General features: G+C 48.2%; 10 protein-coding genes across 10 annotated transcripts; 5 read left to right on the plus strand and 5 right to left on the minus strand.

Annotated features, from left to right (window-relative positions):
- Window positions 1–809: 809 nt before the first annotated feature.
- Window positions 810–2,487, plus strand: F5891DRAFT_1007959 (uncharacterized protein). Its single transcript, XM_041360513.1, has 4 exons — window positions 810–1,730; window positions 1,778–1,872; window positions 1,925–2,013; window positions 2,067–2,487. The coding sequence occupies exons 1-4, from the start codon at window positions 1,057–1,059 to the stop codon at window positions 2,481–2,483; spliced, it is 1,275 nt and encodes a 424-aa protein (XP_041230771.1). The 5' UTR covers window positions 810–1,056; the 3' UTR covers window positions 2,484–2,487.
- A 439-nt stretch (window positions 2,488–2,926) lies between these two features.
- Window positions 2,927–4,669, minus strand: F5891DRAFT_943737 (major facilitator superfamily domain-containing protein; the record flags this gene model as incomplete). Its single annotated transcript, XM_041374498.1, has 5 exons — window positions 2,927–3,180; window positions 3,232–3,808; window positions 3,864–4,023; window positions 4,077–4,372; window positions 4,427–4,669. The coding sequence occupies 5 exons, from the start codon at window positions 4,667–4,669 to the stop codon at window positions 2,927–2,929; spliced, it is 1,530 nt and encodes a 509-aa protein (XP_041230772.1).
- Window positions 4,670–5,805: 1,136 nt separating this feature from the next.
- On the plus strand, window positions 5,806–7,029 carry F5891DRAFT_1252800 (uncharacterized protein; the record flags this gene model as incomplete). The annotated part of the gene is made up of 2 exons (XM_041369916.1): window positions 5,806–6,382; window positions 6,446–7,029. 2 exons carry the CDS (start codon window positions 5,806–5,808, stop codon window positions 6,601–6,603), a joined length of 735 nt encoding a protein of 244 aa, XP_041230773.1. The 3' UTR covers window positions 6,604–7,029.
- A 245-nt stretch (window positions 7,030–7,274) lies between these two features.
- F5891DRAFT_1007992 (uncharacterized protein) lies at window positions 7,275–8,988 on the minus strand. Its single transcript, XM_041360515.1, has 14 exons — window positions 8,905–8,988; window positions 8,844–8,853; window positions 8,768–8,787; window positions 8,685–8,717; window positions 8,532–8,628; window positions 8,444–8,472; window positions 8,361–8,391; window positions 8,273–8,305; window positions 8,143–8,219; window positions 8,035–8,089; window positions 7,887–7,982; window positions 7,722–7,838; window positions 7,612–7,652; window positions 7,275–7,554 (listed from the first exon to the last, which is right to left on the minus strand). Exons 1-14 carry the CDS (start codon window positions 8,956–8,958, stop codon window positions 7,372–7,374), a joined length of 876 nt encoding a protein of 291 aa, XP_041230774.1. The 5' UTR covers window positions 8,959–8,988; the 3' UTR covers window positions 7,275–7,371.
- A 2,120-nt stretch (window positions 8,989–11,108) lies between these two features.
- On the plus strand, window positions 11,109–13,218 carry F5891DRAFT_677552 (actin family). Its single transcript, XM_041372757.1, has 6 exons — window positions 11,109–11,530; window positions 11,580–11,688; window positions 11,739–11,846; window positions 11,895–12,560; window positions 12,613–12,923; window positions 12,980–13,218. Exons 1-6 carry the CDS (start codon window positions 11,181–11,183, stop codon window positions 13,197–13,199), a joined length of 1,764 nt encoding a protein of 587 aa, XP_041230775.1. The 5' UTR covers window positions 11,109–11,180; the 3' UTR covers window positions 13,200–13,218.
- A 327-nt stretch (window positions 13,219–13,545) lies between these two features.
- F5891DRAFT_677545 (uncharacterized protein) lies at window positions 13,546–16,042 on the minus strand. Its single transcript, XM_041372756.1, has 6 exons — window positions 15,915–16,042; window positions 15,816–15,857; window positions 15,693–15,765; window positions 14,555–15,646; window positions 14,156–14,500; window positions 13,546–14,101 (listed from the first exon to the last, which is right to left on the minus strand). Exons 1-6 carry the CDS (start codon window positions 15,927–15,929, stop codon window positions 13,626–13,628), a joined length of 2,043 nt encoding a protein of 680 aa, XP_041230776.1. The 5' UTR covers window positions 15,930–16,042; the 3' UTR covers window positions 13,546–13,625.
- Window positions 16,043–17,075: 1,033 nt separating this feature from the next.
- On the minus strand, window positions 17,076–18,746 carry F5891DRAFT_1162066 (uncharacterized protein; the record flags this gene model as incomplete). Its single annotated transcript, XM_041365275.1, has 4 exons — window positions 18,589–18,746; window positions 17,752–18,530; window positions 17,212–17,701; window positions 17,076–17,174 (listed from the first exon to the last, which is right to left on the minus strand). Exons 1-4 carry the CDS (start codon window positions 18,625–18,627, stop codon window positions 17,076–17,078), a joined length of 1,407 nt encoding a protein of 468 aa, XP_041230777.1. The 5' UTR covers window positions 18,628–18,746.
- Window positions 18,747–19,661: 915 nt separating this feature from the next.
- Window positions 19,662–21,442, minus strand: F5891DRAFT_1126031 (aryl-alcohol dehydrogenase; the record flags this gene model as incomplete). Its single annotated transcript, XM_041364035.1, has 15 exons — window positions 19,662–19,747; window positions 19,801–19,857; window positions 19,912–19,985; window positions 20,059–20,085; window positions 20,130–20,230; window positions 20,283–20,383; window positions 20,439–20,453; window positions 20,508–20,583; window positions 20,630–20,660; window positions 20,720–20,790; window positions 20,844–20,945; window positions 20,991–21,089; window positions 21,142–21,178; window positions 21,233–21,356; window positions 21,415–21,442. The coding sequence occupies 15 exons, from the start codon at window positions 21,440–21,442 to the stop codon at window positions 19,662–19,664; spliced, it is 1,029 nt and encodes a 342-aa protein (XP_041230778.1).
- A 366-nt stretch (window positions 21,443–21,808) lies between these two features.
- On the plus strand, window positions 21,809–24,034 carry F5891DRAFT_677681 (uncharacterized protein). The gene is made up of 3 exons (XM_041372758.1): window positions 21,809–21,861; window positions 21,918–23,019; window positions 23,076–24,034. Exons 2-3 carry the CDS (start codon window positions 22,174–22,176, stop codon window positions 23,985–23,987), a joined length of 1,758 nt encoding a protein of 585 aa, XP_041230779.1. The 5' UTR covers window positions 21,809–21,861; window positions 21,918–22,173; the 3' UTR covers window positions 23,988–24,034.
- A 546-nt stretch (window positions 24,035–24,580) lies between these two features.
- On the plus strand, window positions 24,581–27,059 carry F5891DRAFT_677915 (uncharacterized protein). The gene is made up of 13 exons (XM_041372759.1): window positions 24,581–24,699; window positions 24,753–25,005; window positions 25,055–25,153; window positions 25,211–25,311; window positions 25,362–25,430; window positions 25,483–25,634; window positions 25,684–25,759; window positions 25,807–25,931; window positions 25,987–26,318; window positions 26,371–26,648; window positions 26,703–26,711; window positions 26,763–26,858; window positions 26,915–27,059. Exons 1-13 carry the CDS (start codon window positions 24,681–24,683, stop codon window positions 26,995–26,997), a joined length of 1,692 nt encoding a protein of 563 aa, XP_041230780.1. The 5' UTR covers window positions 24,581–24,680; the 3' UTR covers window positions 26,998–27,059.
- The last annotated feature ends 624 nt before the right edge of the window (window positions 27,060–27,683 follow it).

Below are 27,683 nucleotides of genomic sequence, written 5' to 3' on the forward strand. Positions count from 1 at the left end.
GTACTTGCTCATTTGAACATTCACGCCCAATATTAATTGACCTTGCACTCTTGCTTGACTGCTGAACTGACTTTGAAATTGGCGTACATGACATATCATGAGTCATGACCTACAGTGACATTTTCGTGACTGCTGACTTCCTGATAGTATTGTCCATGGGAATATGGTTGCTGATACTTGATATTTTGGATTACGCACAAAACATTGCCAAATTTTGAAGTCTTGTACCTATCTTTATGTCGGTTTAAATTTCGAATATTTTCTTTCCATTTTGTATAACATATAAACCTTTCCTAAATATTGACAACCCCGATGCTGTGAGTTACTAGTACTGACATTCTGGCACTAGTACTGATCTGTCGCAGGCATCTGTCACAGGCCTTCTTCAAGTTTCCATATTTGAGGGGGGGGGGTTGCCGTGAGCCTGTGATGTGGTGCTGCGACACTAGTGTACTTACTTGCTGAAAATGAACTTGAGCTGTATAATAAATGGTCCTTCAGCAGTTATGTTGCACATCATGGTATTGCAGACTCGCGCATTGGAATACATACTTCAGTGGTGGATTTGCGTATCACAAACCAGAATGCACACATCTGAAATCTGGGACTCGGAAGTTGGAACACTATAGATTTATCTTCAGTAACACAGTTCAAGACATGTACCAGGGCATTAAGATTTCAAGGGATAACGAAGAAGTTGATAAAGCAGCAAGAGAGTCAGCAATAACCAACTGACTTTATATTAATCATGTAAAGTCCTTCAAGGCAGTGATGCAGAGTCCCGAGTATGTGGCAAGCAACAAGCAAGTGTCATAAGTCAATTTGCTGCTCAGCGTAAATTTGGAACGTCGCGACAGATACCGCAGCAGTCGCAGCAGTGGCGCAGCATTTCCTAGTGGTGGTGTAAGCTTCGTACCTCCGAGCTGCGGAAATGGCAGTGCTAGTACTGCTGGCACACTCCAAGTTGTATAAAATCGTGAGTCAGTCAGATACCATCGTACATAATAAACCACCACGAGTGGTCTGTGCGGCAATTTTCCCCACATAATTTTTGCCATGATTCACTATCCCGATGACAAATCTAACAACCCGTACGCAACCTATCTGGAGCCCCCTGTCCCGGCTCCTGAGCAGCAACAGAATCGATACCAGGCACCCTTAGGCCCACCCCCTGCATACACCCAGGAGGCATCTTATGCTCCGCGTGATAGCACGTATCAAGAGTATCACCCTCAGCCGCAAACATACCAAGCGCCTCCGGGATCAGTATCACACCTTCCTCCGAGAGATCAAGGAGATCAGGCACCACCAGCAACCGGTCATTATGACCGAACAGGCGGGGAATACCCAACATACCAGGGGGCTCCCCCAGGAGCTAGGGATCCATATGACCATAACAGGGCAGGATCATCAAACCATCCTTTGTACCAACCAAACAACAGTGTTAGCCCATACAACCAGACTCCAGGCGCTGTGCCACAAGATCGCGTATCTTCCCCAAATGGCGAGAGTAGAGGGTTGTCCCTGGCTTCATTCTTTGGTGGCATGGGCCTTCCGCCAATGTGGCAACGTCAGCCGCCTCAGCATCTGCGTTACGATCAGTTCCCTCCCCTGTGTCTCATCTCAAACCAAACGGACCTGAGCAAAGGCTTCCCTGAGGTAGCTCCCTCATGCAAACTATGTGTTCACCCATTTGCGACGCATGATATCTCAAAGGAGGATTGGAAACGGTCCGTAGACTTTTCATCAGGCCGTCCCATATCTATAAGGTCTTTAGATTCCTGGTAGACATCAAGAAAGCAGGTTCGTTACCTGCAGGACAACGCATCAAATCGAATGACATACCCCTTATAACAGACGTCAGTCTTGTTGGTACGTAGTGCAACAAGCCATTCAGGAAATGATTCCATGTCTGCACTCTTAGGCGGGTTCCTCATGACTGGAGACATCGAGAAACGAATGAAAGCGAATAATCGCAATGCGGCGGGAGACGTCGTTGATAACTGGAACCAGGTCAGTATAAGTCCTGCGAAATTACATCAGACTATTCACCATCGTTTCTTCAGTACTTCTTCGGACCTCGCAGAATGGAGGCCATTCTCTGGCAAGGGTCAGAGCGCTTGAGCGGCCGTGAGCGAGCGGCCTCGCTTGGTGATTATAGCCAACTCCGGGCGGCAAATGGCCTCCGTCGCCGAGCCTCGAGTTCCTCGTCTTCTTCCTCGTCTTCCTCATCAGATTCTGAGGACGACAGAAGTCGCAATAAGCATGGAAGCGGGTCGTCTGCATCCCGCAAATTTGATAAAATACAACGCCGTGCTGCGAGAAGGGAGGCTAAGATTGCGAGAAGGGAGGCTAAGACTGCGAGAAGGGAGGCCAAGACTGCGAGACGCCAGGAGAAACGCGCTCGTAAGGCAGAACGTCGCAGTGGTAAGGCTCGTATGGAACGTTCGGAGCCTTACCAGCTTTTTGTTCAAGCTATATAGTGAGTAGATGCGAGATAAATCATCAAGGATATTTATTGTATTTGAGTCCTTGTGGTCGTTGCGTGGTGTGATCAAAATGAGTCATCATTATAGACCCGGGCAGTAACAACCCTTTTTCAACGCCATAACAAATGGTATGGAACAAAAAAGATGTGGGGTGAGTGAAAGGGTTCCTAACTTCGCTGCGTGGTATGAACGTGTGCCAAGGGTGCAATGATAATTTACACTAGTCAGCAGCCTTTCGATTCAACAGGAACAAACAATATCAATATCATTCACGTTATGCAATACTCGCTGCTATACCACGGGTGTTGACATTTAAATTTAACTGTATCAGTCCAATTACACCTTGTAAGGTCGCCCCTGAAACTATTTTGAACATAAGATTTACAGACTGCTGAAGTAACTTCTAATGATTCATTCCCACTCCACGGACCACGGTGTCATAACGATGTCCAGGTGAGGGTTTTCGGCAGATATGTCGAACAACCGAGTATCACCATGACGATCGTGCACATTATCCAGTATACGGCCGTTCCGCCTAAGAGGTCCTTCTCCAGTGATAGAGCGAACAGTGAAGATACCACTGTTGGTCCAACAGCACGCATCAGGGAACCCAACATCTGCGCTAGGCCATTTGTTGCACCCAGCAAGTCCTTGTTCGGCGCCCCATTGTTGACGTATAAGATAATACAGCCTAACAATAATTATTTTCGGGAACGCAGGCATGAGGGGGAAGGCAACTCACTATAGGTGATGTACGCAGCAATATATGCAACGAGTTGAAGGCAAAGAATCAACCACATTCCTGCTTCCATCTTGCGCTTCGCCATATAACCCATTAACGGGAAGGTGGAAAATGTTATGAGGAAAAAGGCGAAACTTATAATATACAACCTCTTTGGTCCAAATTTTCGTAACAATCGCGGAAACATATAAACCTGTGTCATGCCGTTCAACATACTCCAAACCGACATCACCAACCCGATGGTGTTGCTACTAAAACCAAGCCCTCCAAGTGAACGTGATGTCGAATACATGAGCGGCACTAGTACCAGCATGCACTGGTCAACGAAAGACAGCAAACCATAGTGCAAGACTGGTATCATGACGCCTGGGATGAGGATGGCGCGAAAGTCGGTCCTTGTAGACTCAAGAGAACAAGAAACTGGGCTGGCAATCTCCGCTTCATCCAGCACGTGAGGTAGTGTGTCTATCTGAGTGTCTCCAGGCTGGTAGTGGATCGTGGCGGCCCGCATGGGCGACTTTTTGGTGTTGTCACTATGGCTCACGGACCTATTTTTGGAGGCAGTGCTTCGCATCGACTGAAATAATCCTTTTGTGAGCACTGCACGCGATACGATAGCTGAATCACTGCACCTCTTTGAAAAATACTAAGGTGATGAGCCAGGAGAATGTCGATACGCTGGCGGCAACGATGCATGGCAAAAAATAAGGATACCGATGGAATAAGGGGTAGTGTCCGACAGAGTTTGGCCATTTGTCCGCTGGATCTGACAGAACCCCTCCAATGAGGAATCTTGAGAACTCGATCAATTTACGGCGTACATGATGGTCAACGACTAAACAAACCCTAGCGTGTAACCAGTGCCCCACGCCAAAGGTAGCCATGCGAATGCTTGCGCCACATTGGAGGCGTCAGTGATCTCGGTCATGGTAGATTTAACCACGCCGATATTACCGTTGAGAGCACCTTGTGCGCAACGGCTGAGGATGATCATCCAGAATTGATTCGAAAATCCGAAAGAGACGATAGACAAGGTAACCCCGAAAAGGCCAACGAGAATCACTGGTTTCCTTCCAATTCTGTCAGACACGCGACCCCATTGCAGAATCGTGATAGCCTCGACTGCATAATACAAAGATTCCTAGTAACATAATTTCGTCAGTAATGGGTTAGTGTCCGCTGAGAAACAACAAACAATTAAGCCTGCGTAGTAGCCTGTCTTACGCTCATCTCCACCTGTGATTCCTGTTGACCTGACTAGCTGGTTCACAAATGGATATATCACTGAGGCTGTGAGCTGCTCTGGCATCTGAACAAGGAGAAGGATCGCCAGCTGTGTTTTTGGAAGAGGTGTCGGTAGGGGTGCTGCTTCAATGAGCTCCCCCTCGCTTGATTGTTTTTCTTCGAAAGTTTGTGAGGCTCGACGGATTTGAGCCATTTGAAGGCGACTAAGGGGGTGAGCTTATCGCAAGCTATCAGTTGTGCAATTTATGTACTTGTGCAGATACGTACAGAAACAGTCATGTGAGTGCTTCGGGCCCTACAGATGACACGAACTGGAACGGAGACCCTGCCATATGGGACAAAGCAGCCCATGATCAAACTACGGCACATTTTAATAACGGACGTCAGTGTTTAAAGACATTACTTACCAGCAGTCGCGAAGTAATACTGGAATCGGAAAATAAAGGCTGTCAGAACTGATTAAGAGACTAGCCACATTGACATAAAATCATACAAATACCACACAGGGGTCACAGGCATACGTAAACGCTGAGCAAGTACGTCCCATGATGAGCCCAGTATTGTGACTATTGATAGTAGGGGGCCGAAGGACGGTCCTTTCACCTGCTTGGCGATGTTAGTGATGATGGTGTTGGTGAGATGAATTCGAAACTGAGTAGCCAAATAGACTTGCCATCAACCCAGATGAGCCACGCTTCTATAGTCGGAATTGCATTTCAAGTATTCATGTAGCAAAGAGAGAGACGGTAAAACCCTTTGTCAAGTGATCGCAGGGGAGACCGTGACTGCCGCATGGGCAGGGTGAGTTTGCATCGAAGGCTGTTGGCTAGCCGCATCTGGCGCAGTGGCGTCACGTTGAACCTGAGCCTCATCACGAGAGTCGCAGATGGAAGTACTGTAGACTTGCTTAGAACTGACAGTATCCTAATATACTTAGCTGGGGCTAGACGCATGATCACCTGTCTTTAATCTAGATCAGCTGGTAGACGCCAGGTCAGCATCTGCGGCATCGGGAGTACCCGGTACTAGTCACTTACTATGATATCATAACTTAGATTCGTCACGGTCCTTCTGATTCTCCAAGTTGCCTCCCCGTGATTTTCATGGAAGATTTTTGTTGATTCGAAACCACTCCAGAAACACGAAATGATGTTTTCCTCGCAGTTGAAGGTGACACCGCTTTGGAGTCCGAGACGTAATAAATGGCGCAAGCGAAATTTTCCAGCACAGCTTTAGCCTTTTGGCAACTTGCAGTTGGAAGCTTGAAGCTTAAGGTTGTTTTACGACTGTTCTCTATACTTATCACCTTTCAGCTAGAACCATATCTCGATGTCGGCTTTTGTGAGCCTGTCACGCTTCTTCACTCCCTCTGGGTCTCACCCTTGCTCCTTGGACTTCCCGGAATCTGTTATTGACAGCTTACCGGACTTTGACGTGACAGAGGTGGAGCACAGTCTGTTGACGATCGAAGACCCAGAATTCCGTGAGCACCTGCTCTCTTCAGTTGAAGCAGCATCTCCCGAACAATTACGCACGCTCGTCCTTCAGCTCGCCGACGAGATACCTGAACTACGATGGTCTCTTGTCCAATCGCTTGACTCCTTGAAGGCATCGTCAAAGGAGATTTCGGAAGTCTCACACATTGACATGAGGTCTGATGCGGACTCAACCGAAGCTTCCTTCAACCTGGAGAGTGTGTCAACAGACTCTGGGAGTTGCCCCAGCTGGAAGTCCGCCTGTTCGGTGATTAATTGGGACGTCAATGATATCGAGGATGTCCCTGAGATCCAATCAGAGGTGAGCGTGGATGTCAGATCGCGTCCACGCTGGGATATTTGCGTAAATTGCGGGCAAAAATTCGACATGAACGCGGTGCGTGGGCCGTTCGAATGCTGCTATCATCCAGGTAAGTCTGAGATTTTACTGAAGGATTTTTTTTTGTCTTAATTATGGTTTTCTTCGTCGATAGGGTTCCTTCGAAAAGATGTTGAACGGCACAAACGGTGCGATCCCCGGTCGTACCCAGAGGACTTTATCTGGAGGTGCTGTAACGAAAGCGACCCAGAGGGATGCGAGACTGGTTACCATATACCTGCCGGAAACATTGGACTGCCGCGGTTGTCTTGAAGGGACTATTCGCTTTGAACCATACTGCTTCATGCTCGCACGCTGTCTAGTGGAACTGAACAAGTCTTTGCCAAGCGGGACGATATCAGTCCTAGCTAAGTGCGTGCGCAAGGTTCAAACCTTTATAGCATCTTGCGTAGACTCTTCCAATCCATCGTTGTCCGTTGGGGATGACCCTATGCCTCCTATCCGTAAAGCGGGGCGCTGGCCCTTACATTTCCTATGTAATTTTTTAGGTCTGCCCCAATTGGGTGAGGCGTGCCGTGGCATTATACAAAGGAGACCACCATTGTGGGAAGATACTCGTGGAGGGGAATCCCCTTGCAGTAAGGACCCTCCAAATGATTGCGTACGGAGTATGTAAGACGTTGATAATGGACAGCGCTTGAATGTGCTCTTATCTATTTTACGTTTTATTTCCCCCTCTTAGTAGTAGCTATTTATCATCTCGCAGTTCCATTACGGAAAACAGAACGGTGACCTATGATTCATGTAAGGCTGAATGAAGGCGGGTATCGCAGTTCCTGAACTTTCCTTTTCTGTTTGTCTGTCATTCGAGAATCAAGATACTTTATCCCCAGATGCTCATGTAGCTCTTGAGGTCGCCGGGCTCAGATATGAACCGTTTCCGGAACTGTCGTGACTTGTACATACCGTAAAATAATTGACACCAAAACGTTCCATACATAGTCGGTGGCGAATAAAGGATAACAATTTCGTTCGCTCAACAACCTATAGCTAGACAAAAAAGGGGTGAAAGCCAGAAATTCAGGCTTGAGTTGACACTCCAGGAGCAGCTTGGAAAGTCGCAAGCGAGAAGGAAACAGGTTCTAGCAAAGCATGTCGCTGGTCCGCTTTCCAGAGTCCGCGATACATCTTTGTAACAAGAAAGGCATGAACAGTGGCTTGCCAGTTGCGTAAAAACCTCTCAATCATGAAACCGTAAGACACCTGTCAAATTTACTTGTTATCAGTACACGTGGTTTAAACCGAACTTCGTGTACTGACGTTGAGACGGGCTGTCGTCAATATGACACCGAAAGAGAAGACTGTGAGCCACAAATCAGAAAAATTCCCTGCCCGCTTCCCTACAACTGGACAATGCGAAGGCGACTCACCAAGCCCGCAGGTCAGGTAAATCATATTGTGATGTATCAGCTGTTCCAACAAGCGATTGCGACCACCCCCGCGCCAGTAGCTCGCAGCCACCTTGTACAGTGCGAATACCCATATTTCTGGTGCACCGTCGATTATCATAGAAAACACAATGACGATATACTCACGGATCTCCGCCGCGACCAGAATTACGTAGAGGATTATGATGGTTTTGTCATTGCCAGTTTCAAGACAACTCGTGACAGGGATGGGTGACTTAGTGACTGTAACAGTGTTTTGGTACATGAAGTCCTCTCGAAATGTCTAGAGACTTACTTGCAGGGGGAGATCGGATGATCCAGACCACCACAGTGGCAGCAGTAACATACATCTAAATCCTCATATTATGGATGGATTCTAGTAAACTTGAAGGCTGCCACTGACCAGCGCACTGATCGAGAACAGAATCACCACGCTCCTCCTAAATCCCCATATTGCACAAACACGGATCAAGAAGACACCTTGCAGGTTTCAGTCAATGAATTCGACGATGTCGTATGTTAGGACAGCAAACCTTCCGCGCACACTACAATGAGAGTTCCCAAATCTGCGTCAAATGTCTACCATGAATGATTTTGCTTGAACGAACGAACGAAACACACAGCTATTTGTGGAGTATATCACTTGACACATCTATCATAACGCTTTAGTTGAGGTACAGTTTTACGGTCGTTGCGAGACTCACGTGAATTGACATCATGGGTTGGAATGCCACTGCAAGTGATCAATACCAAAAAATACCAAAAAATATCATTAATATTAAGGATGCTTACCGAGCATCTCCAACGTCAAGTACCCGCAGGTAAGATATCGGCAGGCAACGTAGAGAAGCTTTGCCAGTTTCCACTGTGACTGGGTCAAAAATGCCACCTGGGGTTGTTAGCATCAGAGCTGTATAGCGTTTGAACCGATATAGCTAAAAGCACCTCATCGGTCAAGGTAAGGAAAGAGTCATATGCCTGCGGTGATATAGATTGACAATTAAATTACGATATTCATGCAAAATTACCCAGGACGTAGTTACAGCCACTGTAACACAGTTGTCAGTATATCTTAGTCAACACAAGTTGCAAGAAGACGCAGACTATTGGCGTACTTGGAAGATCATGAATAGCTGGAAAAAAGTAAAGTATTACTGCTACTCACGTTAAGACCCCAGAGTACCCATCCAAGTTCAAGAATATTCGTAGTGGAGCTCATCGCGAAACACACGTCTTCGCTTCGTGGAAGTGGGTGTTCTCAATTGAGCAATTGACTCGTACATTTTATATTGAGAACCTGGTATAGCTTTTGGTAAGATTTCAAAAACCGTATACCAGCCTTGGTGACACCTGTGATAACCAAAATACCATCAACTAAAATCACAATGTCTAGATGGCGCAGCTTGTGAAATGGGCGGCCACGCGAACGTTGGAGCTCCGGGGAGAAGGCTACGTTCTGTGTTGATTGATTTGACTCCGCCGATAAAGGTCGGAACGTACCAAACGCTACGTGAAATCCCTACTGTTTAATGATCTGGGCGCTTGCCACCAGAAGCGTGGGCTCCCGGAAGATAGCAAGCTACCGTGACCCGAGGAACCACGTTGGTGACTCGGAGCAAGTCTGTGCATCAGTCACTGCACTTCCGTGCCAGCGTTTAACAACCATATCCACATGTAAACCGGTACAATCGTGGAACAAAGGCGGACCAGCTCTAAACGTTCCTGTCCACCCATAACTCCATTTCTTGAGATACACTTAAATGATAAAGAGACGTAACAAAAGCATGACTTGATGTCTATCTGTGACAGGGTAAGCCGCGTTCGATAATACGTAAGTACTTAGAAGTTGAACTGCACTATTTTGCCTGGACATTCATGGAAGTCTCTTAGATGATGAAGGAGTCGCAGTGTCCCGCGAAAATGCTGTGAATGGCATGACTGAAGCCTTCGGAAAATAGTGATCAGGCTGGCCGACAGGATACCGGCGTGTGGAAGCGCATTGGTGAAGGAAGTCATGGTGATTAGCGGCAAGAAGAGGAAGGCTGTTCCTGGATGGTATGTGTGTGCCAGTTGCAAGGAGGAATACGACGTAAAGAGCGAACGTGATGATGAGTGTTACCCAGACCATGATGAAGATTACCATGGTCCCATGGATGCAGAGGAAAACAGAGCAGGCACTTATCTGGGACTGTTGTAATGAGAACGCGCTGTCTGAAGGATGTGAAAGGAAACAGTACATTGCTGGAGGAAAGTTCAAGAAAAGACATCGAGTAAGAGGCTGAGTAGTAATTATCACAACTCTAGTAGTAGAGTCAGACTGCGAGGAAAACCAAATTGCAATGTAGAGTCGGCTCAATTGTAATGACAGTGTGACATCGGATGACCACTCCGGGTGACGACCTGTGACGCATTAGTTCAAGGGCACAACCTAACTCAACCGCTCAAAAGCTACTTCAAACGCTCAAGAGGCTCATGGCCATGGAAGTCGACCGTCCCACTCACCCACCTCAAATTCTAACGAAGGGGACGTAGCGTCCCCCGAAGAGCCTCTTCAAAAGGTGGTCGCCGGCATGACCAAAGCACACCTTCACAAGCCTGCAGTAAAAACTTTACTAAAAAGACTGGCCAATGCTAGTACCGGCATTCAGAAGTTCACTGGCGAGGGGGGACATGGTGATCAACGAGAAAAAGAGGAAGACTAGTCCGGGACGGTTGGCAGTATGATCCGGATAGGAATTCGACGTGTCGGATGAAGATGGCGGCCACTCATGAAGACGATCGTGATCATCACTCAATACAGGTTAGTAAAATTGGTCTCGCCGTCATAATCGTCTAATAAAAAACGGTCTCAAAAGATAAACCAGAGGGCTATTTCCCTGACTGGGGTGGCCAAGGATTTGATCCCGTGGACCCAGAGAACGGATACCCAGGAGCAATATTTAGTACGTGGGACTGTGACTCCGACTGTTGTCATGAGTGGCATGACCCTTGGGCGAGACTAGATCATGTTCCTGAAGGAATGTTCAAGAATACAAAAATACGCCAAAAACAGTTTGTGGGATACCCTTGCCAGTGATTGTTTTGTTAGCTCCGTAAGAATGTTTATTCTCAGAGACTCCATAGTACTTTCCTTGATGCTCGGCCTGTATGCTGGCTTTTTTGAAAGTCTTCTGAAGCGCTCACCCGATGATTTATGCTTAACTCAGTGAAATGTTGTCTCGTAAAATCGAAAGAAAGGCTACTTGGTATCGAGTGACTGACTTCTTACCGTCGTTGAACGTGGAACGTTTGAACCGTTGAAACCGAGTTCACATTACATAACAAATCGCGTAGACGCGACACAATTGATCACGTGCACGAAAAGTCCTAGCAAGTGCTTGTTTAATTACTTCGAATTTCGCTTTGTATGCAGCTGGCTACCGTACACTGGGCTGAATATTAATGTCGACAGTCTCAAGTACACCAAGAACAAAGACGGGCATCATCCCTGCAACACCAACGACAACTCGAGTAACAGGATCCCATGTTCTTCAAGCATCTCCTCATTACACGACAACCAGACGTCACTCTCTCTATGGCACAGAGGACCGTGTCGTAATCGATCCAGGTTCACGCATCTGGAAAGTTGGATTCAGTGGCGAAGGCAAGCCAAGAGACGTGTTCTACGCCGACGCCAAAAATTATGGCTCGTTATGGAGTTGGAATCGAGCCACAGACCCAACAGAAAAGGCAGAGCAGGACAACATGTTAGAAATCAACTTGGAGAGATGTATGCGTTCTGTTTTTCACGAGTAAGTAGGCTCAACTATCACAGACACTTGCATCCAATAGATCGTGAAGGTCACTTCTTGCAGAACCCAAGGCCAGAAAGGTAATATTGGTTGAGCACCCGTTAATGCCGCTGTACATCAAGGATATGTTGGCTCATATCCTCTTTAGTAACCTCCAGGTATGTGCCCAGCTTTCGCGGGATGACAATCTGTAGACAGAAGATAACAGGTTCCCTCAATATCGTTTGCATCAAGTCATCTGTTGTCTCTATTATCTGTTGGCCGAATAACAGGTCTCGTCCTGGATTGTGGCCATTTAGAATCTACCGCATTACCTGTAAGATGGATGCGCCTGTTGCTTTTTGCTGTTAACACGCTCTCGTAGATATTCGCAGCACGTCCTCTCTTTCCTCAACTCCGAACAACACCACTCGCAGGCTCTCGCTTTTCGTCACATATCCGTGCACTCCTTCTCTTATTTGGCTCTTACCTCCCTCCACCAACTACACTCAGTGCGGCTGTCAACGTGCCCGCAGCCAATCGCACCACTCGTGTGCCACAAGAGATACTAACAGATGCTGTCATCGAGGACATCAAGACACGCTGTTGCTTCGTATCAGATGCTTTAGAATCTTCTTTCAGCGATGTCCGCGCATCCTCCCCAGCAGGTGACGATCCCTCAGACCATGAGCCTCCACCCTCAAGCGACCCTGCCATGTCTGAGTCAGAGTTTTCACGGGGTTCCCTTGGTCAAGAGAGCGCAGCAGAGTCCGAGTTCTCGATAATCTCCCATCTGACACACTCTACCTCCAGTGGGGAAGCAAGCAGTGAAAAGCATATACAGGTCCTTGCGAATATGTACATGCGTCACTCCACTGCCACAAATCTTCACATGCGTGTCGTTCCCCCTGTATCTCAGCAAACGGGTACCGGGCGTGGAACCCTCATCATCCCTGGCTGGGTCCGCGAACGCGCTGCCGAGGTGCTATTTGAAGGAGGTGATGTCGACGAAAGCAGTGTCGCGGAAGTAATCTTGGATGCTTTACTCAAGGTGTGTTATCTAATTCCCCTTGCTATGATTATACCATTGACCATGTTTGAAGGTCCCACTTGATCTTCGTAAAACTATGGCATCCTCTATTCTAATCACAGGGGGCACAGCCATGCTTCCAGGCTTCATCCCTCGTTTACACACGGAACTGCTGCGCGCTACTGCTCCGCTAAATATCTTATCCACACGGTCTAGACCTACATATGATCGATATGCTTCATTGCGCCCGCTGGTACCGCACTTTGCTATTCTCAACAACCCTACTCCGGTACCCTCATCGAGTGCACGTGCCAATGTGAACGCAGGGAAGGCACCAGCTTTCACACCTGCTACGATGGCGTGGGTGGGTGGCTCCTTAGCGGGGTAAGTTCTACCAACATTCCCTCATGTCGTCTTATTGTATGTCGATGATGTTCTAGAGCACTAAAGACTGGTGGCGTCGAAGTCGCACGGGAGAAATGGGACGAATCAGATCCATCGCAAACCGATCAGGATGACGATGTCATTATGGTTGTTCCTGCATCCGAACGCATTCCAAGAAATGTCATACCAGATTGGACTAGAGGACTGCTGCCCGCAGGCGCACCTCCTGCCGTAGCACTGAAGCCTCTGCCTTCCCCGCAAGCTGTCGGTGCTTGATTGTAATATTGTATAATTGCTCATTGCGGTAAAGCTTGTCATAATATGCAGCAGCTTGTGATATGAAGTAGATAATTGTGATATGCGATAAAAGGATACATTCTACAACTTTGATCCGTACATGAGCTCGCGAGTACAATCCTATGAGAGTACAAACGCGGCCAAACCCAGAAACGAAGAGTAACAAGGAAATCCAGTGAATGCAATGTAGAACGAAGATGGAATATTGAGACAAAAGGTATCGCAGTTGAATGGAAATAATTCATGTGTCGGAAAGAAAAAAAGTGTTGAATGTTGGGAACAAAAAAAATGTTGAATGCAAGAACGAACTCAAAACCAATGATTTCTACAAAAATGCGAAGATCGAAAATGCCAATATAACAACATTAAAGCCCGCGTGGCAATACATTACACACGTGGAGCAGCCTAGGCGCGGCTGCCGATAACACGCAGAAGGACTTTGTTTCCATACTTGTATATCGCCTGGTCCCAGTCATCGTTGGACTTTACGAAGTGCAGAACAACATTATCCTTGTCTGCAATAGAGGAGAACGAAGCAGCGTAAGGACGGCCTCCAGATTTCTCTTTGACTGGAGGTGGAACGAGGATGGCCACGACAAAGCTCTCTGAAAGTGGCACGCCTTCCTGTCGTACAAATTTGTCGTAAAGTCGTTGACGAACCTCAGTGAACGACAGCGACTGCGAAACGCGAAGCATGATGATGTGGTTCTCATACAATGCTTTGATGGCAATGGCTGAACCGTCACTACATCCCGTCGATCCGCTGGATATAGATGTGGTTACGGATGTACGTCGCGCAGGGTACGGTGATGTTGGGTACGAGTCACGCTGCTGTGAAGAGAAGTGGCTATCTTCGCTAGGTGATGTGGGTGGTATCGCGTCTGTAACAGGGATAGTTAGCACACCGGTCGAACATGTATGTATATCAGACGTACCGTAGAAATAAGCGTCAAGGAGGTCATCCTCTGCGTAAGCCGATTCATCAGCCCATGGTTCGCGTTCCGCCCACTCTTCTTCATCTGGGAAAGGCGCAGAATGACGGTATGGTCGAGTCCCAGTAGAAGGCGAAGACTGAGTATAAGCAGATCGAGAAATGATCGCATCGGCAGAGGCATCAGTCCTGTATGAGGCCACACTACACATCGAGGCACGGGGGCGGTGCGCACGTTCCGGGTGAGGGTGTGGAAGCGTGAAGTCAACATCGAGCTCAGCAAGGTAGGCTGCAGCACGAGAGGAAGAAACAGAGTTGGTCGACCGCCAGGAGCACCTAGCATAGGACTCTGCTACTTTTAGATCAATAATGCAGATTAAATATGTAAGATTTTGGGGCGCACCATCTGAAGAAAGTTCAGTATCATCATATAATTCGGAAGCAGGGGGGCCAAGGACCCTGGCGGTCCTATTTGTCCTTCGCGTCTGCGCGTAATCCACAGATACAGCCTTGTCAATCTCAACCTCCTGGTCCTCTGGGAGGACTTGGAGTACCGATGCTCGACGCTCCGACGCGTATCCGGCAGGTGTATGTGGGTTATGTCCAAATGTGATTGGAGCTTCATGTGTAACAACCATTGGCAAACGATTAGAAGATCGACGCGGCGTGACGGGAGATGGAGAACTCGAGGAAGAAGATAGGGTGGATTTCGAACCATGTGACGGCAGGGATATTGTCAAGCCGGCAGAGTGAGCATTCGTGCGTGAGCGGGTAGTTGGTTGGTCTTTGAGGGAAATTCCTGATGACAATGAGTCTGAAGTGCCTGAACCTCGTCTGGGCAACTTCTTGGGCGACTCAGTCACAGACGTGGAAGAGGGTACGTCGTCTGATGTTGCTGGATTTGAAGGAGAAAAATAAGCAGAAAGCATGCTACTAGACATAGAGCGGCGAGGTTTAGCGGGAGAGGTCTGATTTTTCTGTGTTTTGATAGCGAGGTCGTGATCACGTCTCCAATAGCCGAAGAAATCAGTGAAGGTTCGCGTGGCCATCAACTCTTTCAAGAGCATCGGGAGGTCTTCTTTGAAAAACGCATCTATCATGGCACGAAACTCAACAAACCGTTGGTCAACGGTAGCTTGGCTCGCGCGGAATAGTGTTCCCTTCTTCGTCAGCTTCGGGATGTACTGGTGGATATCACGGGCGACGGAGTGAGGATCGGGACCCGGGGGAAGTGAATCAAAAGAAGCTGCCTGGTCGCTCTGGATATACATCCCGCCCTTTTTCACTCCTTTGCCTGCAGCCAGACGTGTTATCTTCTGTCTTGCCATGAGAGCGTATTCGGCCTCAAGGCTGTCTTGAAACCAGAGACAGTCCTCCCATTTTCGCCAGATGTCATACTCCAAATGTGAGCCCTTCGAGGAAGTTGAATGAGCGGAAATGGATGCGTTGTCGTTCTTAATGGGACAAATCCGGAGGCCATAGCTATAACTACCGCCTAAAACCAACATGAATACGATCCAACAAGAATTGAAGAAGCTTACCTTGCTTTTCTGGAGTGAGGACTGCGACGTAGAAATACTGAGGAGCACTGCGGTACACGGCACGCTTCCACGACTGTAACTACGTGAGTATGGAGGTTCGCAAACTGGGAGCTTCGGACTTACTTCGGGAGATACAGGTCCTTGATCGTAGGCTGAAGCACCACCCTGCAGGTTTATGTTAATTCAGAGACGGCAAGTGAGTGATGAATGGGGTGTACGCACCGTGACAAAAGCCATGAAAACCTCGTGGTAAAAAAAAATAAAGGGTAGCCTCGAGGCAAGGTGTCTAGAGAATGATCAAAACGTGATAAGCAATTCGTACTACTGCAGGGATTATAGGGTTGTTGATGACTGCACGTACAGTAGTAGGTACTGTCACTGAATGATGTAGTAGGTTGGCTTGAAAGCAAGCTCGAAGTGTAGGTTCTCGGGCTCAATCGTTTGTGAAAATATCTGGGGTGCTCTGTCAGAAATATATGTCAGCTACATGTGCCTAGTTGCTTGGATGAGGATATGCACCTTGACGTGTGGCTATACACCGTGTGGTATGAGTGTCTGCTGTCAGTGACTTATTGTGAGCGCCTTTCGGAAGAAAGCTACACAAGTATAGCTTTTAAAGGATGAGGTAGTGGAGGAAGGGAAGTGGGACGCCAAGCTTCTCGTTGTCATAATAATAATACTTTCAATGGCCGTCCGGGCCATGCTATACTGTAGTGGACTAACAATTGTGTTTATCCGACTTACCCGTTATATCCAGGATAATTTACATAACCACAATAAGATCTCAATTACCACATCAAGATTCGGAGCCACAAATGCTTGAATCCGTCCACACTGGACCGTCATGCTGCTGGCCCACTGGCTTTCATCCACAACTATATTTTCACTTTGCGCAGGCCTGACCCTGTCCAAACGATGCTGGGCCCGGTTGGACCAGCACAAAGGTAAGCCACATACATCATTGCCGGAACGGGTCTCGGCGTGCAACTCTTGCCAAGTGCCTGTTTCGCCACTTCAGGCTGATAACGTTATCCTTCATGTGCGTGGGTGTTCGTGAGTTCACTGAGAACCGCAATGCTCCTCCTCCTATAGCGGGGTCATGTTCAAATCCCATGAGTCGGGATTCACCGTCATTTGGATTTTCACCGTGCCTTTGCCCACGACATGCACTCCAGACACGCTATCTATATGTTATCTCGCAGAAACACATGATAACAAGCTCCACGTGTGCCTCGAGTCTGATCAAGATGACCTGCCAAGTCTCACATTTTTAGTGTCAGGTTGGTAAAGTCATGTCCCGCCCGTGTAAATCACCGGGAATATATCAACCTAAGCATACATAATTCAAGCAAGCTCCACTATATATATGGTACATTCTTCAACTCAATCGGTGCCGAATTCCAATTTTCTCATCACCTCTTCTTCCCTCTCTTTGGCTCTCACGCGGCCCTCCTGCAGCCTTTCAAGTCCGTTCTGGATGCTCTCGATATGCACGTGGAGTGGGATACGTCCCACCAACCAATTCAGGGGCCGCTACCCTCTCTCGTAAATCCTCCATGTCCTCGCTCATCGAGTTGAGTGTCTGCAGTGCGGCAACAACATGTGCCTGTGCTTGTCTCCGATAGTCACCAAGGTCTTTAAGTAAACCAAGACGTCTGTCGTTATCCCGTAGTGCGCGTCTGTTCCCACCCAGCTTCGTCCACAGCGCTCCCAAAAGCTCGGATTGCTCAGTTGTGACGTCAATGTCTTCACGCATCACAACTTCGCGTACAACGGAAAGATCTTCTTCGAGTACATCCAAGTTGTGCAGGGATATCTCCGCTTCCAAAATAAGTCGCTGGATTGCTATAGAGAAGGTGTCCATCGCACTCGTGAATGCATCGACTATCACCTCCTGTGTTGTGGGTCCAAAATGGAATGGAATCAAAGCCGTAAGAGAATACGGTGGCGGTGCGTTCTTCTCTGCCTCTTGTATGGTACGCATTGCATACCCGTTCACTGCCATGACGCTTTTAAAATGAGCATACAATATTTTCACGCTAAACGAACGACCACTTACTTGTCTACGGCGCCACCAATTTTCGAACTAAGCTTTGTGAGACTCTTAGCGGTCTTCTTAGCATCTTTCACGAATATTGCCAACTGATCAGCTAGGACGTCGCTAGACTTGAGGTCGCTATGTCGTACAAGCGTTGTAAGATCCGCGGTGGCGAATTCAGCCTTCCGAATTTCAATCGAAAGTCCAGAACCTCCGACCGACCCCGCTAAAAGCTGCTCGAAAGTAGAGCCCTGGGCTTCCATAAGTTGTGGAAAATCCGCCCATTTTGGAATTTGCGACGCATTGGGGTCCAGCGGAGCACACAGCGCCGACCTCGATACCATGGGAAGGTAACACATCGGGGCAAACGCTGTGCGCAGCGCACCCGAAAGGCGTATCATCGCGAATGCCAGCATCCAAAGGAAGAGCATGATTGATAATGGCATGCGCATAAGTCGCACTGCTCGAAGGACAACGTCAAGAATATAAATGCTTGAGTGGTGGGCACTAGTAGACAACGCTTCCTTGATAAGCTCTTTATCAACGAGGTTCTCTTTGTCCGCGATGTATTCTTTGTCCACGCTGGGGCTTCTCTTGCGCTTTGACCGTGTAGGTGCTGCGCGATTACGCCGAGGGGTTTCAGCGGCAAAGACGGGTTTCGAGCCCGCGCGACGCCTCGGCTTCGAGGCATCTGTAGAAGTGTTTGCTGTACTGGAAGAGTCAAAATTGTCGAACCGCTTTGGGCTAACGTCCTTGTCCGGAATATCTTCCCAATCTCCTCCTTCAACTGGGAGTGAGTCCTAGGTAATTTCTGGTATATGAGACTATATATTGTATTTGGGCGGATCAGGTACTTACCCCTGCATCGTCACCTTCAAACTCTCTTTTCGTACGCATTGTCGAGCCAGCTATTGGCGATTGGATTTTCGTAGCGCCTGTCCAGAAGCATACACGTGTTCACTCAGTTCAGTTGGCTCTTGCACACGTGACCAGAAATTTTCGATCATTACATAACTTTGTTACCCAATTGTTACCTGTATTCTTCTCTTCAACATGACTGTGGTGATCGCCTTCAAGAGAGACTAATTGATGTAAGCAGTATCCGTTTTGAACGTTCATCGATGCATCAGTAACAGCTGCAGTCTTTGTTCGAAGTGTTCTCCTCAAATGTAATTCAGTGGCTACAAATACGGAGACATCAGGACGTGCTAACAAAGACTCGTTCTCACCTCTGAAATGAAATCGTCAGTAGTGACGGAACTCCGGCGTACTACACGCTCAGGATATCATGCCAACACACGAAGGATGTCTCTTCCATGGCTCTTTACAGGCTGGCACGACGACTCGCAGTGGCGGGCTGCCGTTGGCTTGGAGTTCTGATTGTTCCTGTAGGGCATCTGAATCGTTCAAAAGCGGGTCTGCAAGGAGGTTGGGAGCACAATCGTCGCCCTATGTAGGGTTGCCACGGCTTCCATCATTTGACCGGCACTTACCGACAGTCGACCGTCGTTTGCATGCTTGATGAAATTGAAGTTGTGCAGTCCATGTCAGACGAAATCAGCTCGGGGGTCACGAGATGGGAAGATTCGGATTCATTTATGTATGTCTCTGGTGCCGATGCACAGATGTGCCAATCGGCAGATTGAGGAATAAAAAATTTAATATTATCCTTGTGGGTAGGGTACAGGGTATGTGGGTGACAGATAGCTAATCTGGATCTGAGCTTGGCGCTTAGTTTCAGCAGCTAAGTGTTGAGCGCTGAGCGATGATACAACTTTGGAGTATAGCAGGATCAGAAGCATTACATGTTCTTTGTCTTCAAGTGCTTCAGGTTGTCATTCACTGGCTGTGAGTATCATTCAAGTGTGTCCGTCGAGAAAGCAGCGAATCGGAATTAATATGTATCTGAGAGCCGTACATCGTTGAACCACTCAGAAGTGACCAATCACAGCAGTCGGTTTGTACTCTTCCTCGAGGAACTTTATTTCCTCCACCGTAAGTTGCACGTCTATTCCAGCTATGGGTTCCAAGTTAATGGTGCAGGAAGTTCATGCAGGCATCGCCACTTACCAATGATATCTTTAAGATTTGCGATACTCGTGGTTCCGACAATAGGAGCCGATATCCCTAGGGAATCGATTTCATTGATCGAGTACCCACATGGGCATCAAAATAACTCACCTTCCTTTGTCAAGATCCATGCTATGGCTATTTGAGCCATGGTTACACCTTTCTTTCTAGCAAGTTCCTCGACCCTGATCAACCTGTGAATAACTGTTTTTCTTAGTAGAAAACCAGCATACCGGTTAATAATAGTTTCAGTATGACGATGCTTGGGCATAATTCCCAATGAACCTGTAAAAAGCCATGAGATGGTCACCACATGAAGACATTGAAACACTTGCCAATCAGCTTGACCTCTGCTTGTCTGCTGCCCAAGAGGGCGTGTGAGGGCACCACGAGCCAGTGGAGACCATGGAATTGAGCCAACACCAAACATCTCAAGATCATTGTGAGTCACAACGCTGATACCGTCAACACTATGAAAGAACCTTGAGAGTAGGGAACATCTCGCGCTCCTCCTCGCGATAGAGTAGGCTATAGTGATTCTGCATGGAGATGAAGGGAGTGAGCTTGTTTGTGATCGCATAGTCTGCGTTAATTTGAAGTCAGGTGACGGTAGTATGTACCCCCAATTGAGATCTCACTCTGCATAGCTTGGACTAAACAGCAAACGAACATTAGGCTGACTCTGCAAATGGATGAGGTGCACTCACACTGGTACGCCCAGCAAGAACTCATTCCGATGTAGCGGACATAGCCAGCTTGGACTACATCGTGCAATGCTTGCATCTTCTCAGACATTAGCGCGCGAAAGCCAGTATAGAATATGCATTACCGTTTCCTCCATCGGTGTTTCATTGTCGAATCTGTGGCCTATAAGTGAATAAGCATTCTAGGAAAGAGTTGAGCATATTGATGATTAGACATGCATTGTAGAACGTCGATATAATCCATTTGAAGCCGCTCCAAACTCTTTTTCACGCTTGCGAAGATGTGCTGTTTCGTAAGTTCAGAAAGTCAATTGACCTCATAATCAATTGAAAACATGCCTTCCGGCTGAGGCCATGCTGATTTACATAACCATTTTGATCTGGGTCTTTGCGCCCGCCAAGCTGGTGGGTATTGTATTCACGTCCGACCACATTGAATACCTGTCCAAGGCCAATGTGATGAGAGAGCTGCAGAATACTAAAGACATGTACTACTTTGGTCATGACGACGATTTCGTCGCGGGGTAAATTCAATTTCTTGATCACCCGTCCAAGGATCACTTCTGAGTAACCGTTCGAATATGTCTGAGAAATGTGGCATATTGTGATCTGACGAGTTCTGATAGTAACAACTCACATCGGCGGTATCAAAAGTTTGAATTCCTGCTTCGTAACTGGGCCTAGTGATTAGGGGAACTGTGTACGTGGTACCGAAACTGAGAACTTACGCAACCTTGATGTGTTCGAGTGCTTCATCCTCTCCGAGGACCCAATCTTGCCATCCTTTGTTGCCGTACTGCATGGTCCCAAGTATGATTTTGGACACTTTCAGGCCAGAATTCCCCAGCCTCGCTGAGCATATGGACAGAGTGAGTACCTTCAAGCCTACAATTGTAACTGGCAGACTCACTGTAAGGCACCTTCCTTGGCATAGACATGTTAAGAGAAGTCACTTTGATTTGTCGACGAACAGTGGGATGCGAATGAGCTCAAACACTTGATAAGAATGGCGGAATGGTAGGAAGGGCGTAGCATCTTGATACTATTCTTAAGTACTTATCATTGCGCATGCTTAAGCGCTGTGCATGTGACTGGTCACTGCTCCTCTAGGACGGCACCCCGATTATCCGTCTGTACTCATTGACTTAAGTTGTACCGAGTCACTGTTCGGTATTAAAGAATCAAAAAATTACCTTGAATACTGTCCGAAGTCTGTCACTGCTTCAGCTGGAACTGACTGACCTTCATGGCGTAGCGACCTCGCAAACATGCGCTGTACCATTTACATATGTATCCCACTACCAGAACTCCGAGTCGGGAGCCTGCTCCTTGCACCAGGATTAACAGATGTTTAATGGTGCGCTTCCAGGAACTACTGGCGTTGATAAATCGATGGGTAATAGCCAGGAATAGTATGGGCCATATTCTCGTGGAGTTGAGATTGAGATTTATTTATTTCTGAGAAAGAGCATGCCAGCATCACGACTCACGTTGACGAGCAGTAGACCACCATGGACCTGACCATGGTCTCTCGAGTCCATCAGAACGTGAGTTACGACAAGGTGAACTTTAATGGCTTCTTTTCAGTCGACCCCGACGTGGGCGACGTACGTCCTCCCACTTTCAGTTAGACTCAACACTAAACGCCGCGTAGTAATTAACAAACAGGATGGCTCGCCTGCGACGTGACACGCTTTCGACATCCAGTACAACCCACTCTCCAACGTCCACCTACGTCAACCCGCCTATGCCAAGTCCATCGATCTCCAAACCATTTCGAATTTTTTCGACAGGGACGATATTCTTGACGTATTCGCTGGACCTTTGCTCGCATCCAGTTCCGGGTACTGCGTCTCGGGCACAAGCAGTCACCATCGCACGTGGCGGTAGCGCTGGACATATACTTGGTTTTTTGGCAGCGCTTCCTGCTGCTGTGGAACCCATGCTCATCGCGAGTTTGGGCGCGTCGCCCGACGGAATTCGACTGCGAGATGAGCTAGAGACAGGTGGAGTGCGCACAAAATACTGTAAACCCTGGCCTGGTCTCGGTGTTCCATCTGCATGGGTAATGCATGCCCGTGATACTGGTGAAAGAACTGTTATAAATCACAATCCACTTCCAGAGGTGTCCCATGAAGATTTTATTGCCTTGCTGGGCCCTGTTCTTGCACCGGAGAACTACGTTGGCATTTCCCACCCACAACTACCTCAACCACCTTCGCCCGCTGCCGTCTTTCCAAATGCATTTGTTTCTACTCCACCACCGAGAAATAGTTTGTCTTCCAGACCTGCCACAGCCCCTGCAGGGAGCACCGCTCCACATATGGCGATCGTACCCACTCAAAGTTCACTTTCGCCAGCGCCTTTTGACTGGATGCATTTTGAAGGACGGAGTATCAAAACCACGCTCTCCAACATTCTCGGAGTAGACGGTCTTGCACGTGAGCGAAAGTGGCGAGCACATTGTGTTCTCAGCGTGGATCTCGGCCGAAGGGCACGAGAAGGTGTCGAAGCTGTATGTCCTTGTGCTTTTTTGAAACGTATTTTATTTGATCATTTTTATGCAACCAGCTCATCCCCCATGCAGACGTCATCTTCCTTTCAGCGCAAACATTTCCCTCGCTCTCTAATCCCCAACTTAATGCTGTCAACCCTGGCCCACCTTCTCCGCGCGCTATCCTCCTTGCGCTCGCACGACATGCATCTCCACACGCGCTCCTTATATTATACGGAGGTGCCCTTGGTTCAGCCCTCCTCTCCCTTCCCACTCGTGAATACCTCCAATCCTCTTCCTGGTCTCCACTCCCGATGGGCAGATCCCATGCACACACCAACTCCAACTTACACTCCATCATGTCCACCGCTGAGGGTGTCGAGAGCGTGCGCAGCGGCTCAGAATTTTGGGCTGGCCGCCGCAGCCCCGATTCAAGCGGGTTCACCATGGGTGATAACCCCTCACCTGCCCGAAATCGTGACAGCGGATACTCAGAAGACCACGACGACGAGCCAAGAAGGCGCACGTCGTCGGCGGGAGAATCCTTCCACCCACTTGATGATGACGACGACGAAGATGACGCAAGGTCTACGCATACCACCCGCGGGACATCCTTGCCCCACTCACTTCCTAATCCTCATCTTCGCACTAACGGTCATGGCCACGACCACGCACATGCACGTCCTCCCCAGCACGTACAGAGCTCTATACCCGTGCAGCCTCCACCGCCGCCTTCGGAGGACCTACAAGATGAAGAGGGCGCGCATTCCGCGTTCATCGCGGGAATGATCTGGTCCCTCAGCAGGCGCACCCTTCCAGGGGCGCCATATACCCCCGTGCAAGCGGAGGAGAAGGAATCAGACGTCACTGCGCGGTGGAGGCTTGACGAGTGCCTGCGATTTGCAACGGAGTGTGCGGGGCGCAAGGCTGGCGGATGCGAGTGGGGAAACTTGGCTGTGGAGATGGGAGACGTGGGGTGGTTTGATTGATGACGAACTTTCTGACAAAAAGTATTCCACCACTACTTCTGTGTTTGACAGATTGTGATACCTTTTACTCATATACCCTCACGCACATCTAGTTTTACACGGTACCTATACCCCCATTTTCAGAGGTGATATACCAACTTTCTTGTTTACTGAATGTATATATTTCTTGAGCAGACAGATTGTGGGGCAACTGGGCAGTATGATACACCTGCCGTAAGATATTGATTGATAACGACCCTACAGAATATCCTTCAGGAGCCCTTCCGCGCCCACATATCGAATGTCGTCATGATCACCAAGAATACAAGTAAAACATATCAAATGTGGATTCAATGAGATCCACGAATACTCATGATATGATCATGGGAATGGGAATGGGAAGCAATGGCCCGGGGTACAAAGTACTACTGATCAAAAAATACCAACATGCCAGTATATATCCTTCGGCCTCTTGGCCACGACGGGACCCGGGGGCATAACCGTGGTCTGTGATAGCAACTCTTACATATAAAGTGTGTGAGGGCGAACAGTCAGGTACAAAAAATAGAGCCTCAATATGTCGAAATGGAGCAAACCAAAGTCGTTTCTCACCCCTTCAACGACTTTCCTTCGGAAGAGTCATTCATATTTCTCATATGGCTCCCGCACAATCGGATTTATGTCGTCCTACTGGCAGAACATCGAGTAAGCAGCATGAAAGCGGCTGGTCTAGGTTACTGTTTGCATTTCGAGTGCTGTTGTGCAGCCTGGTAATCATTTCACTAGTGCTCTATAAGTTCTGCGACTTCGCTTTCTTGCCGCGGCCAATCTGTCATCTTTCTCGTTTGTGGCCTGCAGGTCCTTGTAACGGGCTTGCCGGGTCCCTGTCCCCAGGCGTTAATTCTACCACATGCCCTCAGTGGCCGGCTTTACATCCAACCAAGCATCGTGGGTTGAGCGAAGACTTGGATGTGGCATACAGCTCAGGAGACTTTAAGCAAAGAGCCATTCAGGTCCTTGGAGAGGCAGTCCGTGTACCGTAAGTCCTAATGTCGCATATCACTGTGGAAATATGGACGCGCTCTTAGGACCGAATCGTACGACGATAATGGACCAGTCGGTGAAGACAGTCGATGGGATACATTCGCAGAACTCCACCGAGTTCTTGAGGCCTCATTTCCTCGCGTGTACGTTGGGGTCTTCGCGTCTGAGCTGTCGTTCCATGGCTCATGTTTTGTTTCTAGTTACGAGTCCCTCAATGTCACCAAAGTCAACACATATGGTCTGGTTTTTCACTGGCAAGGATCAAGCACGGCAAAACCTTACATCTTGGCCGCTCACCAAGGTTATTCTCGTTTGAACATTCTACGGAATCTCAGTTGACTATCGTCTCAGATGTTGTACCAGTTGAAGGTCAGACAGTCAAAGACTGGAAACACGATCCGTATTCAGGGTACTATGACGGTAGGCACACTTTCAACCCCTCGAGGTGCTACTTATACCTGTTTTATCACAGGCACGTGGATATGGGGTCGTGGTACTTGCGATGACAAAAGCGACTTGATACAACAATTGCTCGCCATCGATTCTTTGCTAAAGCAAGATTTCTCTCCTGCACGCACCCTTATACTCTCGTACGGATTCGACGAAGAGTCCAAAGGCACAGAGGTCAATAAAACCGCTACATCCAAGCTCCATTATTGATAGGTCGCTTCAGGGTGCTGGTCATCTTGCTCGATACTTGGAAGAAACGTATGGGCGCGATTCTTTTGCCTTGCTTCTTGATGAAGGAGGTGCGTGGACTAACTGTTGCAAATGGCACGACTTGAATCTGCGTTAGGTCACTACACAGATATGGGTGGCATTGTTTTCGCGGCTCCCTCAACATCTGAGAAGGGATATCTTGATGTCGAGATCACGCTTTCAACTCTGGGTGGTCATTCGAGCGTACCACCTTCTCATACAGTGCGTGTTGATCGCTACACTTTCTGACTGATAATTGATTAGCTGTACTGTACAGAGTATCGGTCTCCTCTCCCGTTTCATAGCAGCGGTAGAAGATAACCCGCACCAAGCCAGCCTTTCTCGAACAGGAACCCCGTTTGCGACGACGCAATGCCTTGCGGCCTACAGTCCACTGTACCCTGACGACTTGCGAAGGCTCGCAAGACAAGCGGTCACAAATGATGCGGCTCTGAAGGTGCTTCAAGAGCGACTTCTGGCTTCGGATCCCCTGTACAAAGCAATGCTCGGGACTACACAAGCAGTAGACCTCGTCCAAGGTGGCGTGAAAGTCAATGCTCTTCCAGAGCGTGCTAGTGCAGTGATCAATCACCGCATCGCAGAGCATAGGTTTTGCCTCTGTTGTAGGATTTTCAGGACTTTGTTCACTTCTTACTTTTAGTTCTGTTGGCGAACTGCAACAGCATATGATCGACCTTTTGACCCCATTGGCAGCCAAGTACGACCTCGCACTCGTCGCGTTCGGCAGCAACGTGACTTATGGTAGTGCTGGTCGAGTCGTTCTGTCCGACTTCCTCGGGACAGCCTTGGAGCCTTCGCCTGTGACACCTACCGAGTATGGCCCTTGGGCACTCTTGCAAGGAAGCATTAAAGCTACTTTTGAGAGCTCCCCTACTCGCAACAGCAGCAAGGTCGTAGTTACACCCTCCCTATCTATTGGTACGTTGTTTATCTAGTTTGTACTGCACGATTCTAACGAATGGTGTCAACCAGGCAACACTGGTAAGCAACTGCAATCTACTCATAACGAATTATCCCTTCATGTAGTCTCAGACACGCGATTCTACTGGAATTTAACCAAGCACATTTTCCGCTTCTCGCCGTCCTTCGACACTGATAGTTTCAATGGAGCACACACTATCAATGAAGGCGAGTGCTACATAGTGTTACGTTACTTTCCTCGCTCATGCAATTCTCCATACCAGCTTTCCGTACAGACAGCTTGAATGAAGGCGTTCGTTTCTACACCAAGTTCATCTTGAATATGGACGAAAGTGATTTACTGTGAACAACATTGTTTTATTTTGCCGTTGTTGGTGTCGCGAGTCTTAGCACGCCTCTTTGTTTTGCTGTGAGCAATTATTTGTAGTAGTACAGATACCCAGCACGCATTCCACCAGCCAAGTCAGCGCTAGTCAGCAGGAACTTTGCAAGTAACTAAAATGCAAAGGAATGTTCCACATGCCGTGACACCGTGACACCGTGTAACGGTTGGGCCGTCTAAACGGCCCTCGTCCAATAATTGCCTTGTTTCTCTTTCATTTGTTTCTGTCAATTTCCTGACTACGCTCATTTACTCATACAGTCGTTCGTAGTCCCTTCGGCCGAGCCTTCAGCCCCCCGTTGCTTTCACTCTTCCGAAGCCACCCGATATCGGACGTATCTTTGGGCTATTGAATACTGTCCATAGTCGTAGAGTTACACTAGTGTCGTTTGAACCCCCAGAATTCAGACTTTGATCCTGTCACTTTGTTCGAACGCACTCTTCTCTAGTGTGCCGTTGTCTTCGAGCCTAACACGCTAAACAGTCAGCGTCACACACTGCGAGTCATTTCCATCAAGTTACTTCCCAAGGCCCAGCCTTCTTGATTCTTCCTCCTCGCACATCTCCCCATGATAAGGTGATCTCCACTGCGACTCAGAGTGTTGAGACTCGGGCGGCACCTACAGGTAGCCTTCACTCCCCGAAAGCTC

Source organism: Suillus fuscotomentosus, assembly GCF_016647785.1.
Source record: "Suillus fuscotomentosus strain FC203 chromosome Unknown F5891scaffold_7, whole genome shotgun sequence".
Lineage (NCBI taxonomy): Eukaryota > Fungi > Basidiomycota > Agaricomycetes > Boletales > Suillaceae > Suillus > Suillus fuscotomentosus.